This window comes from Panthera uncia, chromosome D2 (genome assembly GCF_023721935.1).
Source record: "Panthera uncia isolate 11264 chromosome D2, Puncia_PCG_1.0, whole genome shotgun sequence".
Taxonomy (NCBI): domain Eukaryota; kingdom Metazoa; phylum Chordata; class Mammalia; order Carnivora; family Felidae; genus Panthera; species Panthera uncia.
Window position 1 is genome coordinate 56,580,965 of NC_064818.1, and position 13,267 is coordinate 56,594,231.

The 13,267-nt window shown below is 45.8% G+C and overlaps 1 protein-coding gene across 3 annotated transcripts in view; it reads right to left on the reverse strand.

Annotated features, from left to right (window-relative positions):
* Positions 1–1,180: 1,180 nt before the first annotated feature.
* Positions 1,181–13,267, reverse strand: part of DNMBP (dynamin binding protein) — a 117,602-nt gene continuing 105,515 nt past the window's right edge. For all 3 annotated transcript variants that reach the window (XM_049645564.1, XM_049645565.1, XM_049645566.1), the window contains 5 exons: positions 12,043–12,375; positions 11,469–11,648; positions 9,686–9,884; positions 6,190–6,731; positions 1,181–4,573 (listed from right to left, as the gene is read on the reverse strand). In XM_049645564.1, coding sequence (XP_049501521.1) covers positions 4,388–4,573; positions 6,190–6,731; positions 9,686–9,884; positions 11,469–11,648; positions 12,043–12,375 — 1,440 coding nt within the window. In that variant the 3' untranslated portion in view covers positions 1,181–4,387. The remainder of the gene's footprint in view (positions 4,574–6,189; positions 6,732–9,685; positions 9,885–11,468; positions 11,649–12,042; positions 12,376–13,267) is intronic.

Here is a 13,267-nt window from a genome sequence, read left to right on the forward strand (position 1 = left end):
TTTGTTATAGCAGCAATAGGAAACCAATACAATACGATAAGTCCAAGTAGCTCTGATGAAATTGCCAATATTCTCCAACTGAAGTTGGCTTAATGACAATTCATTGATCTTCAGTGAATCCCGTTTGAGTTTGCAGACGACTACACCATCTTTTCAGCCCTGCTAAAAACGGGTTTCAGTGCTCATACCTGTCCCTCTTCTGGCAAACTGCCAGCATCTTATTCAGCATCATCATTTTTGGAGGTAATCTTTTCTTGACCTCAGCGGAGAGGTTGTGGGAAGGTCCTTTGTTAAAGTGAGTCATGGTGGCTCCATAAGAGGCGGCTGTGACACATCAGCAGTCTCTCTCAGCTTCCCTGATCCTGGACCTGAGGAGTGGCTATGGGAAAGGTTTGGAGCTTGACTCCTCTTGGGTGTCTCAGGGGACAACTAGCATGGTGGTACACGGGCAGTGACTTGTGACATGGTTGAGGCCTGCAGACCTCCCCCCACCCACCCCCGATCTGCAGTGGAGTCCCATGCATCGGCCGGCTCCCAACGTCTCCGGAATGAACACCCTGCCGCCGCCCAGACCAGAATGCTTGCTCCCTCTCACCACACCACCAGAACTTACCTCTGGGAAAACACTACACTGGCTCCCTTTTCTTGGAGGGTCACCCCTGAGTGGGGTGAGGGAATAGCTTGCAATTTGTTGTTGAACTTGTTGTTGTTCAATTCGTTGTTGAACACTCCCTTCTTGATACATGCAAAATACTAATATCGATCTTCAGTAATACTCGCATGGAAAGTTTCAGTGGGCTGAGTGAGATACAGCAAGGGTTCTTCTGTACCTAAGAAAGACATAAGAGTAAAATCTTCATCAATACAACATATTAACATATAGAAAAGTTTAAAATCCTGACCTGTACGGTGATTTAGAATGATGCGTATACATCTTGAAGTTTCTTGGTCCTCGGGCTCTAAGGTTCTGCAAGTGAAGCATCTGTGTCCTTCTAGGGCCTGTTTGTATTCCTGACCCTGAAACAAAACCCACATAAACAGAGTCCCAGCTGCACAACTAATTAAAACAGAGTGACACAAAAGTCAATCCTTATTAGAACCACGTACTACTCCTAGAGCTCAGTGCACAAAAATTTACACACGTCATCTTATTTGGTTCCCACAATAATTTTGAGAGGAAGGCCAGAAATCGAGACTTTAGAGATGGCAATTCCCACCACTTCTCCATTCTCCTAGGACTTTTGGATGAAAGCACAACTGAAGAGCTACTTCCAGACAGGAAAGGGAGAAAATTCATGAGAGGAAGCAAGTAGGCAAACCGGATCGAGAGATTTTCCTCAATGACATTTCCTTCTGTTGTGTCTGAAACATCTGACACCCTTTCCTTCCGTGGTTTCTGTAACTCTTACTTTTCTGACAGCAGAAAAGCCCATTTACAAAAATTGCCTTGACGGATGGTTCTCAAACTTGGATGTGTGCACAAATCACGTGGGGCCTGCATTTCCAGCAGCTCCCAGGTTAGTGACGGTGATGCCACTGGGCTGACAGCCACACTTGCAGAAGCAAGACAAGCAGACATCTAGTGTTTAAAACAAAAGACACATTTTCAGAAACCCGTCCCCATGCCAATGACCTCTTTGCCAGTGATTCCATCATTTCTTTAATTTCATATTCTTTATAGGATGCTTTTTTCCCACTCTCAAGCATTCTTATATCCGAAGCAGTTAACTTTTTTTCCTATTAGATTTTCTTGCCTTTGATCTGTAGTCCCTCCCAATCATCTTGTAACATTTAGCTTTCCTAAAACAGGCAATCTATTTAAGAACTTCCAAGAGTTTCTTATTACCAGACTCATCAAATCTAAATTCCTTGACTTGGACCTCAAGGCTCTCCGATTTATCACTATGTATCAGGCAGTGTTCTAGCACTCTCCATGTTCCAACTCATTCAATCCTTACAACAACCCATGAGGTGGCTAGTGTTACCATCTACTTTAGAGGTGGGAGCTGAAGCATGGGTTGGGTAAGTTGCCAAGGTCACACAGCTCTTAAGTGTCTCAAGCCAGACAGTCTGGCTCCAGAACAAGGTGTAAAAACTCAGCTAGAGAACTCAAGTTTAAATTCAGGATTCATCAAAAACTTGGATGTGTGACTTGGGGAAGTCACAATGTCATTAGATCTCATTTTCCTAGTTCATAAAATAAGAGTTGGCCTAGTTGATCTGTAAGTTTCTGTACCACAGAGTCTACCTATTCAATCATGTTTTCTATCCCTTAACAATATCAGACAATCGGGGCTCCTGGGTGGCTCAGTCGGTTAAGCGTCCGACTTCGGCTCAGGTCATTATCTCACGGCTCATGAGTTCGAGCCCGGCGTCGGGCTCTGTGCTCACAGCTCAGAGCCTGGAGCCTGTTTCAGATTCTGTGTCTCCCTCTCTCTCTCTGACCCTCCCCCGTTCATGCTCTGTCTCTGTCTCAAAAGTAAATAAACGTTAAAAAAAAACAACAATATCCGACAATTGCTTCACAGTCACCCACACATCATCCTCCGCCTCCCGTCCCCAGCCCCGTCCGGCTGCTACTCCAAGCCTTGTTACTTAACCGCTAGTGCACCGGCTTCCACTTCTGTAATATCAGGAAAACACTTACCTCGTAGGGCTTCCAGTTTAGAGACTTCAGCTCTTCCATTCTGCTAGGATAAACACGCTTAAAACAAACAGGCAATTGCCTGCAGCATGGGGGTCTTGAGGGTACAGTCATTCTGTTCAAATTATATTTGACAAAATGAGTTTTTGACTTGGATTTCTTCAGTTAGCCTCCCATTTTCCAGAATCTAGACATCATTTTGAATTGTCACAGAGGTACCCTCCGAAATCTGACTAGGCTCAAGCTAAACATGGAGGGAAATCAAGAAAACACACTCATGGCCCTTAGAAATGCTTTTATTTATAAAATAACTACTTAAATATAAACATCTCTAAATATAAACACTATTCACAAGAGACTCGCATTGCTGCCTTCAGACCAACCCACTGACACACAGAGCTAAGGGGTCCACAAGTGTCTCCCAATTCATAGGATTTTAAGGCCAAAGGTGCACTTGGACGAGCAGGGGCTGGAGGTGTTCTTCATTCCCTTAAGACAGAATTCATAGTTTCTTGTTTCAAGGTAGGCTCCATATCTGAGGCAGACCTTAAGAATAAGAGCCCTCCTCAAATAGAACTTTTAGGGGGAGATTCTTTCTGTAAGGATTAGCAAATAGTTTCCTGAGGCCAAAGGGAGGTACGATCAGGCACTTTAGAATCTGTTTGGCTTAGACTACGGTCTCTGAAGCACGGAGGTTAGTGGTGAAACAGAGAATGCTTATTTCCAAGTCTAGGATAAGCTACCTCTGGGACTGCTTATCCTAATTCATATAAGACACGTGTGCTATGCTTTCTGCCTCTGTGGGTAGTAGGTGTGGAAGAAGGAGAAAGGCATCTGGTCTTCCACAAAGCCAGACTGCTTTCAGCTCCCCGTGGAACGAATCCTTTTCATGGGGTTGCTGGAGCTCTGAGCCTGTTCTCCTAAGAAAATCTATCAGTTATTGGATTGCAGGTGAAGGGCTAGGAGAGATCACACATGGACTCGATAAAGCAGAGGTGGCTGTTCGAAAGTATAGGTGGCTATACACCTAAAAGGGAAGAGAACCTTCCAGATAAAGATCGAAGGGAAATACAGACCGTAAATATTTTTTAAAAAGAGAAAACAACAGAATTTTGCAGAGCCAATCTGGAAATGCAGTGTTTGAAATAAATAAGAAAAAGATTGCAGATGGTAGTGTTTTAGGGACTTTTAGGAATTAGGGGCGGGTGTGTATGCGTGAATGTGTGTGCTGAACACTGAAGCTCTGAAACACCAGATTTGATACAACCTCAACAAACTCCTTGCCACATGCAGAAGCACAGTCTAAAAGGGCTCCCGGAGAATTCTTCACCCAAGTCAATTTCTGGTCATTTGTTCGTGGAGCACAGGACCACCCCAAACTCAGTATGGTGTAACCAGCGCCAACATCTAATGCTGTAGCACAGCTTCCAGTGTACATATAATACTGATTTTCCGGCTGGCGGCTTCTCATTCCCAAAGGCTGACCCACGACTTGCCTCTTCTCATGGTCACTGAATCCTTCACAGCCCTAGGGTCCATTTCAAATCCTAGAAAGTCTAGTGAGCATCAAGATTGACACAACCCAGTGGTGGTGAACAAGACCCATCTTGTGCCCCTCTGTGCCATGGTTAAGCAATGTAGACAGGGCCTGTGTCCCAGGAGCAGGTGCCCTCTTGGGGGCCGCCAGAACCCTTCAGCAGAAGGAAAGTGAAGGCAGCAACGTTGAGCGGGAGGGAGAATGGCTCAGGTGTATTCAGTTTTGCGGATATAATTGGATGGAACATAGCCCTTCTTCCCGTTAACTTCGGCTAACCACCACTCTGTATTTCCTGTAACATCTTTAAACTCCAGGATCTTGAGTCTCTGATTGGCTGACACACTCAGCTCATTTGGGTTCCGTGCCTTAAAGGTATAGACAGCAAAATAGACCTGGGGAGGGAGAGAAAGTGAGTTAGGAAACGGGAAACCGCTTGGAGCAATACTGTCCAACAGAACTTCCTTCAGTGGCGGGGTTGTGCGATTCCTGCACCATCCAGTATGGCAGCCTCTAGCCACGTGTGGCTGTCAAGCACTTGAAGTATTATGGCCAGTAAGACTGAGGTGCTTAATTTTTTTTTTCAAGAGATTTTGAAAAAATATTTATTTATTTTTGAGAGAGCGAGAGAGAGCGAGAGAGCATAAGTGGGGGGGGGGGGGGGGGGGGCACAAAATCCAAAGCAGGTCCTGAGCTATCAGCACAGAGTCCAGTGTGGGGCTCGAACTCATGAACTGTGAGATCATGACCTGAGCCAAAGTCAGACACTTAACTGATTGAGCCACCCAGGTGCCCCATGAGGTGCTTAAGTTTTAATTTTATTTAATTTTAACTAAAACTTAAATGGCTACCCAAGGCTGGTGGCTACCATTATGAACAGGGCAGATTCAAGGAAAACCAAAATCCATATTCTTTTACTCTTTCAGAGTTGCCTTAAAGAGGAGAAGGAACCTTCAGTCAATATGGAAGATGGGTGGTACTCAGTGATCAGAAGGGGAAGCCAAGAGGCCTGAGGGGCACAAGGATGAAAACACACCTGAGGAGTCTTAGGGCCTGGACAGGAGTTGATGAAGTTCAAAGTGAGCTCTTTAAACAAAATCAGAATCTAAAAAAGGACCATTTTCTCCTTCCACATGTCTAGAAACTGTCCACTGGGAGCCCAGACCTTAGATGTCTGTCCTGGGCAGTGAGTGGTAACAGAATTGCCAGAGAAATGGGCATGCCCTATGCTCATCTGTAGCACTGAGGAATGTGGCAATAGAAAGACTGGGCTGAGAATCCAGTGTGAAAACTGGTTCTGGAATCCAAAGCTTGACAGAAGCAAATACCTCCGTAACCTCGGAGTCTCTCAAACAAAGGCAACCCTGATGGAGATGAGCTCACAGACAGATGTTATAAAACACACAGAAACTCCCCGCTGCAAGAGTGAGCAAAAGCCACAAGTGGGTGACAGGGATTCCTCAGCTGTGAATGTGAAAATGACTTTAAAATATGTAGGTTTAAGATATTCAAGATGCAAAAAGGTTAGAGAGGGAGAAAGCCAAAGCATAAGGGACTCTTGAAAACTGAGAACAAACTGAGGGTTGATGGGGGGTGGGAGGGAGGGGAGGGTGGGTGATGGGTATCGAGGAGGGCACCTTTTGGGATGAGCTGGGTGTTGTATGGAAACCAATTTGACAATAAATTTCATCTTAAAAAAATAATAATAAAAATAAAAAAAATTCAAGATACAAAAGCTATGTTCAAATTCATAAGACAAGAATAGGCCATTACATAAAGAATGGGAAAAACTGAACCCGAGCCAGAATGTTATTTCTAAATTCTATGGGAAGAAAAAAATAGCTATTTGAATAAAAACCTAAGTAGATGGGATAAACAGCAGATTTTCTAAGAGTCGCCCATGAGCTCAGCCCAGACTCCCGCACAGGCCCTGGGCGTGCCTGGGACATCCCCGCTCCCACACCTCCAGCCTTCCCGCCACCTGTTCCACATGGTGACTGGGAGCGCTTACCTGGTTGCCTTCCGCCTCACTGCTTTCTGGCTCTTCACTTCTGTCTTCCAGAGACCGGGTTGTTCTTGTACATACTTTTATGAGGTCTTTTCCCTGCCCATTTCGCCCTGGTAGGGAGTAACCTACCATTTCTGGATGCCTGGAGTTTCTGTGGCTCCTGAGGGCAGGGGCAGGCTGGTTAATGTCTCTGACTGCTTCCATAGAGTCCCATGGCCTGGGCTGGGAGCTGGGGTCTGGGTCTGAAGGGCACCTGGAAAGACTGCTGTCTGAGCAACCCAAGTTTAAGGATGCACTGAGAGTTTCTTGGTCTACTTCCTTCGGTGCATCTTGAGGCTGTTTCTGGCAAGACCCTGAGGTAAAGGACACAGCCATGCTGCTGGGGTTGACGGTCAAGGTGCTGCTGCTGTTCTGCCGTGGGAATCTGGGAGAGGAGCTGCTATGCTCCGACTCAGTGGAGGAGTGGCTGCCAACAGAGACATCGGAGTGGCTGCGGCGGGCGTTGTAGGGCTTCAGGAAGGAGCTGTACACAAAGCCTTTGGTGACTACAGGGAGGAAAAATCAACATGAAGAGCTTTTAGTGGAAGGGATAGCAAGCGGAGTCAACAGAGAAAAAACTGTGGTTGAAAAGCTAGGTCAAGAGGCGCCTGGGTAGCTCAGTGGGTTAAGCACCCGATTCTTGGTTTCGGCTCAGGTCATGATCTCGCGGTTTGTGAGATCAAGCCCTGCCCGAATAAGGCTCCACACTGCCAGCGTGGAGCCTGCTTGGGATTCTCTTGGGATTCTCTCTCTCTCTGCCCCTCCCTGACTAAAGCTCGCTCTCACACATGCTTTTTTTAATCTTTATTTGTTTTTGAGAGAGACAGTACGAGGAGAGGGGCAGAGAGAGAGAGAGAGAGAGAGAGAGAGAGAGAGAGACAGACAGAATCCGAAGGAGGATCCAGGCTCTGAGCTGTCAGCACAGATGCTCTCTCTTTCAAATAAATAAAACTTTAAAAGAAGAAAAGAAAGCTAGGTCAATAGTGTGAGGGACAAAATAAGATGCCTAGGGACAAAAAAGATGAGACATTCAATCCCAGGTCCGATGTGGGGGGAGATGCAACTCTGGCTGCCTGCCAGCGCGTTCTCGTTACAACCCCATAACAATGAGTGACAGGAGCCCTCGTGAAGACTCAAGAGGAAAGTATTAAAAATCACCACATGTGTGAGAATGAACATATGAAGAGAATTTAACAGGATATCTACATCATGGAAACAAAGACTAGGAGAGACTTAACTAAGGATGTGTTCAGGTACACCAAGTACAGAAAAAGGGATTTTAAAAACCATCCTCATAGTGACAGAGCCCCTCAGGAAGGGCCTCCGGCTCTCTTTCCATCTGGAGCACTTGAATCCCGCTTCTAGTTTGGGAACGTGGTGGAAATACTGTGAGAAGAGTCTAAAGTAGGAAGCGGTTTATAGGAGTTAGTATATACACAACACAGGCACAGCACATGTTCACTTTAATAAATTGCCTACGATGATGGCAGGGAGGGCCCTCGGCTAAAACTTTTATTATTTTGGGGGCGGGGGCGTGGGGAAGAAAGTTTTAATACAAGTGATCAGGTGCTTACCAAATTATTGGAAGGTCTAAAGGATCAGGGGCTAGGCTGGGCCTGGCTCCCGAAACCCCACTGCACAACTGCTCACGAGCAGAACTTCTACCTCAATCACAGCAGGAATCTGGAATCAGGAAGATGCAACACTCTCCCTTCTGGACGGATTTCTGAATTTAAGTCTCCTCTGACTGCACCCAGTTGGTGAACCCAAATCAGATCCAAATCCCTACTGCAAGGAAGTCCTCAGCTAAAACTTTTAAACATAAAAGATTGAAATCCCTGATCCACGGAAACATTTTTTATGTTAAGAAAGAAGTATCTGTCAAGGCAGGGACCTGGAGAATGTCACCTCTGTGCGAGGAAGGGCCATCTCCGTCTTCATCTTCAATGTGTTTTCTGTACCTAAGAAAACTGCTGCCACCCTTGTTACATCTGCTGAATGATGGGAGGGGTCCCCGGGGCAGATGGTGAGGGGTAGAGGGTCTAACAGCTGATCCTAATACTGTGGGCTTCCTGCCACCCCTCATCAGGATGGAGAAGAGAAAAGCCCCAAGGATGAAAAATAAAATGTTGAGGGCCAGATGTGTTTTGGAATTCAGACTTTTTGAATTTTGGAAAAGGACTCAAGTACATATACTGTCTATGACATCTCCAGCAGTATCTGGGTCAACACCTCATAATTAAACCAATTCATGTTTCTAAAATGTATGACTATTCGCATCAAAAGAAATGAGTAATGATTATATATAGGCTCACATCACTTTGGATTTTGCTATCAAATAAGTTCAGATAAGGGAAGATTTTAGCAAATGAATTCTTGTTTTTCAGAGCTTTTGGATTTGTGGAATTGGAGAAAGGATATGGATCAGTATTACTCTTTTTACTTCTCCTTTAATTCTATTACAAGCCCTGCCCCACCACCACCCCTGCTAGAAACAAACTATAAGCTATTTTTATTTTTTCAACGTTTTTTTTTTTTTTTTTTTTTTTTTAATTTATTTTTGGGACAGAGAGAGACAGAGCATGAACGGGGGAGGGGCAGAGAGAGAGGGAGACACAGAATCGGAAACAGGCTCCAGGCTCCGAGCCATCAGCCCAGAGCCTGACGCGGGGCTCGAACTCACGGACCGCGAGATCGTGACCTGGCTGAAGTCGGACGCTTAACCGACTGCGCCACCCAGGCGCCCCTATAAGCTATTTTTAAAGCCATTTTCAGGGCGCCTGGGTGGCTCAGTTGGTTGGGTGTCCGAGTTGGGCTCACGTCATGATCTCACAGTTCGTGAGTTGGAGCCCTGCATCGGGGCTCTGTGCAGACAGCTTGGAGCCTGAAGCCTGCTTCGGGTTCTGTGTCTCCCTCTCTCTCGGCCCCTCACCCACTCACACTCTGTCTCTCTTGCTCTCAAAATTAAACACACAAAAAAATATTTAAAGGCATTCCCTAGTCAAGAGATAAAACTGTTTGTTATGGAACAAAAAACTCAAAAGGCAAACAAAAAAATCTTTCCTACAGGTTTAAATTCACACACTCACAAAACACGTTTACAGAGCTTGGAAGAGGACAGCTTATTTTGTGGTTCACTTAGAACAGGCTGAGAAGGCTCAGAACCGGTGGGCCGTAAGCACCACCCAGAAGAGCTGTAAAACATGGCAAGATCCTGCAAGGTAAGTAATGGAGCCCCCTCTGGAATTTGTAAAAACAAAAACAAAAACAAAGAAAGGTTTTGTTTCAGTAATGACTTGGGCCTTACACACTCTCAAGATGGACAGAACTTGTAAGGTTATTTTTCTCCCTTAATCAAATACTCTCACATTTTTTTCTGGCCAAGATAAGATTCGGGTATGGTCAAAAATAACTTGTTCCTCATTTAGAGTTACCGTAATCTGAGGTCTAACACTCTTACCTCCATTGTCAATCAGCCAGCGGTTCTGACTGCCCATGGGGTCCTTCTTTTTGATCACGCCCACCAGGTCACCTTCCAGAAGTGAGACATCTAAGTCTTGAGCGGCATTGAAGTTCCGTTCTGCTTGGAAGAGTTTTTCAGGGGGATACCTTGCCAGAAGGGAGGCCCGAAGTTCTTCCGACTGTAGCATGTAACTTGGCTTGAAAGGTAACACAAGAGTTATGATCAACAAAAGCCCTCCCTGGCCATCATCCCAGCAGCCATATTCAATCCTGACTCACAAGCTAAGTCTCAGAAATGGGGGCAGTGACGGCCAGCCACTCGCTACTCCCATTGGATGTTTTTGTGCCTGAGTCAGTCCGTGTGGCTGGGTAAAAATCATCTTCTCATAGTTCATGGCTTAGTGCCTTTGTGGCTCTTAGGAAAAATGAACAGACTTAGTTCTACATCTGTTTATCTCGTGACAAAAAAATGCGATTAAAGTGCCACTTGGGGAGCCTGGCTGGCTCAGTCAGTACAGCATGCGACTCCTGACCTCAGAGTTGTGACTCCAAGCCCCATGCTAAGCATAGAGATTACTTAAAAATAAAATCTTAACCAAAAAAAAAAAAAAAGGTGCCACCTAAAGAGTCAAAATATCTAAGGAGTATGACAAGGACTTCTTGTATTTTGCTGTATGAATCTGAACAACTGAGGCTTTCCTCATCTTGAATTCCCCATCTGTAAAAACAATTACTATTCATAAAAATTAGAAAAAACAAAAGTAGGGACATCTGGGTGGCTCAGTTGGTTAAGTGACAGACTCTTGATTTCAGCTCAGGTCCTGATCTCAAGGTTTGTAGGTTCAACCCACACTGGGCTCCACGCCCACAGTGTCAGCACAGAGCCTGCTTTGGATTCTCTCTCTCCCTCCCTCTTTCTGCCCCTACCCTGCTCTTTCTCTCTCTGAAAATAAATAAATAAACTTAAAAAAAAAAAAGAAAGAAAAAGCAAAGGTAATAATAAATTTGATTCCCCCTTTTAAGGTAAATTAATGTCTATGAGATTATATGGAGCAAAATGTTGTAAACAGAGACAGATCAGTAATCTTTTAGATTATGATCCCATGTAATCTGGTGTATTTTACCCTACTTTTCAAAATATGGAAAAACTGAGTTCTGAAGGAGTATAACTCCAGGTAAAAAAGTGGTCAGCGGCTAACAGTTTGGCAGTGTATCAGGTAATTACCTTTTCCAATACATGATCAAACACAGAGAAGCCTGGCAGAATTAACATACCCTTAAATCCGTTTCCTTAATTAATTGATCAAAGTATTAATATTAACCCTTTACAAACTCCATTCACTGTATAGACTAAGATCCTAGAGTGCTTTTCAGAGGGCATTTTGAAATACATATTGAGTATGAAAAAAATTATAGGTGGTCACGAGCTAGGACCAGCAGTGATGTTCTGGAAGAGTGAAGGAAGGAGCCCGTGACAGAGGAGAGAGCTCGAGGACCTTTATTCTGCACTATGTTTGAACTCCTATTACATCACTAATCTGTACACGGAGCTGGGTCCATCAATAATAACAAGACAGCTTATTTGTACAGTGCTCACTACGTGCTAGGCATTTCCAAGTGCTTTCCATATATGATCTCATTTGAACCTTTTAATAACCCGATGATGGAAGTGTAACGGCCAGGCCTCAGAGACAAGAGGAAGTCCCGGCTAGCACGGCCCGGACCCCACCCCCGCCGGAGTTGCCGCTCTCCACCTGTGCCCTCGCCAGCCCTCCACTCACCAGGCCCAGGAGCGGCTTCCGGGCCGACTGGCGGTCCACGGTTTTCCTCTCAAACGGCTTCCTGGCAGCCGGAAGCGACTCTGGGAAGAAGGTGAAAACCTGGAGCTGCTGCAGAACTCTGCTGTGCTCTTCGTGGAAGATGGCGATGAGGTTTCCCTCCCTGCCGGCGACTTTAAGTAACTGGAGTCCGTGGGAAGGGCAGGCGGAGAGAAAGAAGAGACAGCGGATGAAAGGTCCCAGGACTGGCCAGGGTGCAGGGAGCATGGCTCCCACACCCAGAGCACACTGCTCCTGCGCCACCGCAGGCAGGCTCCCACAGGTAGGCCCCGCTGGCCAGCTCCTCCCGGATCCTCAGGGTGGAAAGCGCCGTTTAGAAGCGACAGGCACCAGCAAGGATGGACAATTCCGAGCCCGACAAGCTTGACCTGATGATCTATTTCATCTACCTAGTTTGAATGATTTCTCAAGAGACCCAAATGTGCCTTCCCAGAAAACCCCCTGGAGAACCTCAGAGATTTCCCCACCGCCGGCAGGGGAGGGTGGGACACACGGATGGACGACAACACACACTCACTGAAAGCAGTGGCTTCAGCTGCTCCAGCGCCTGGCGCACGAAGTCGCAATGGGCCTCGGCGTAGCCGTGGATGCAGTTGGTGAAGAGGCCCTGGGCGTACTGGTGGAACTTGGGCAGCTCATCCAGCAGCTGCGCGTTCAGGGCCTCGTAGTTGTTCCGGGCCGACTGCAGCTCCTCCAGAGTCTTCTTGTCCTTTAACTTCTCTGCCCGCTCTGTGCAGTTGTAAAAGTCCAGAAGCTTATCAAAGCGCTTCTGCACCAGCTTATGGGGCCCCGTGAACATGCTCAGTAACTGGTTTAGGGGAGAGATGACAAGCCGCTCTGTCCTTTCCTTCTGCAGGGACAAGAAAGTCACATCAACTCAGTTAGTCCGTACCCGGTATTTGTGGGTTTTAATTGAGGTGTAACTGATACATTAGGTTCAGGTGTACAACTGATAATTCAATATTTGGATATATTGCAAAATGATCACCAAAACAAATCCAGTTAACATCCATCACCACATATATTTGTTATTCTCTGAAGTACCCTTAAGGCTGATTTGTTATATCCTGTACCACCCGCTTTGTTGCTAGCGCACGAGCTAAACCCACGCAGATCCAGTGGTGTTCTATTGATCCAACACCAGATGGACTTGCACATTCTACAAAAATCTTCAATTTATAACCTTCATCCAGTAATTCGCACATGCCAAACAGTTTGCAAAATATGCTAATCCCACCTCAGCTCCACAGCTAATGACAAATGCTAAGCCACACACATTAATGTGATGCTTGCATTACAACCTGGATGGGACAGTGCGTCTGGTATCACTTCTTACGTGCACACGTCTATACAGCTTGGATTTAACTGAAGGTGTAGTTTTGTTACATCAATCTGGGGTAGAGAAGCTTTCATACACCCATAATACCTTTGCTAATCATGACTACTTGGTAATATCAATTTCTACTTAGAAAGATTTTTGTCTTTAATTTTTTCTAGAGGGACAGACAGACGTGGAGGGGCAGGATATTGCCACGTAAAGAAAATAAACACGAGGGGCGCCTGGGTGGCTCGGTCAGTTAAGTGTCTGACTTTGGCTCATGATCTCATAGTTTGTGGGTTTGAGCCCCATGCCAGGCTCTGTGCTGACAGCTCAGAGCCTGGAGCCTGCTTCAGATTCTGTCTCCCTCTCTCTCTGCCCTTCCGCAGCTTGTGCTCTGTCTTTCTCTCTCTCTCTCTCAAAA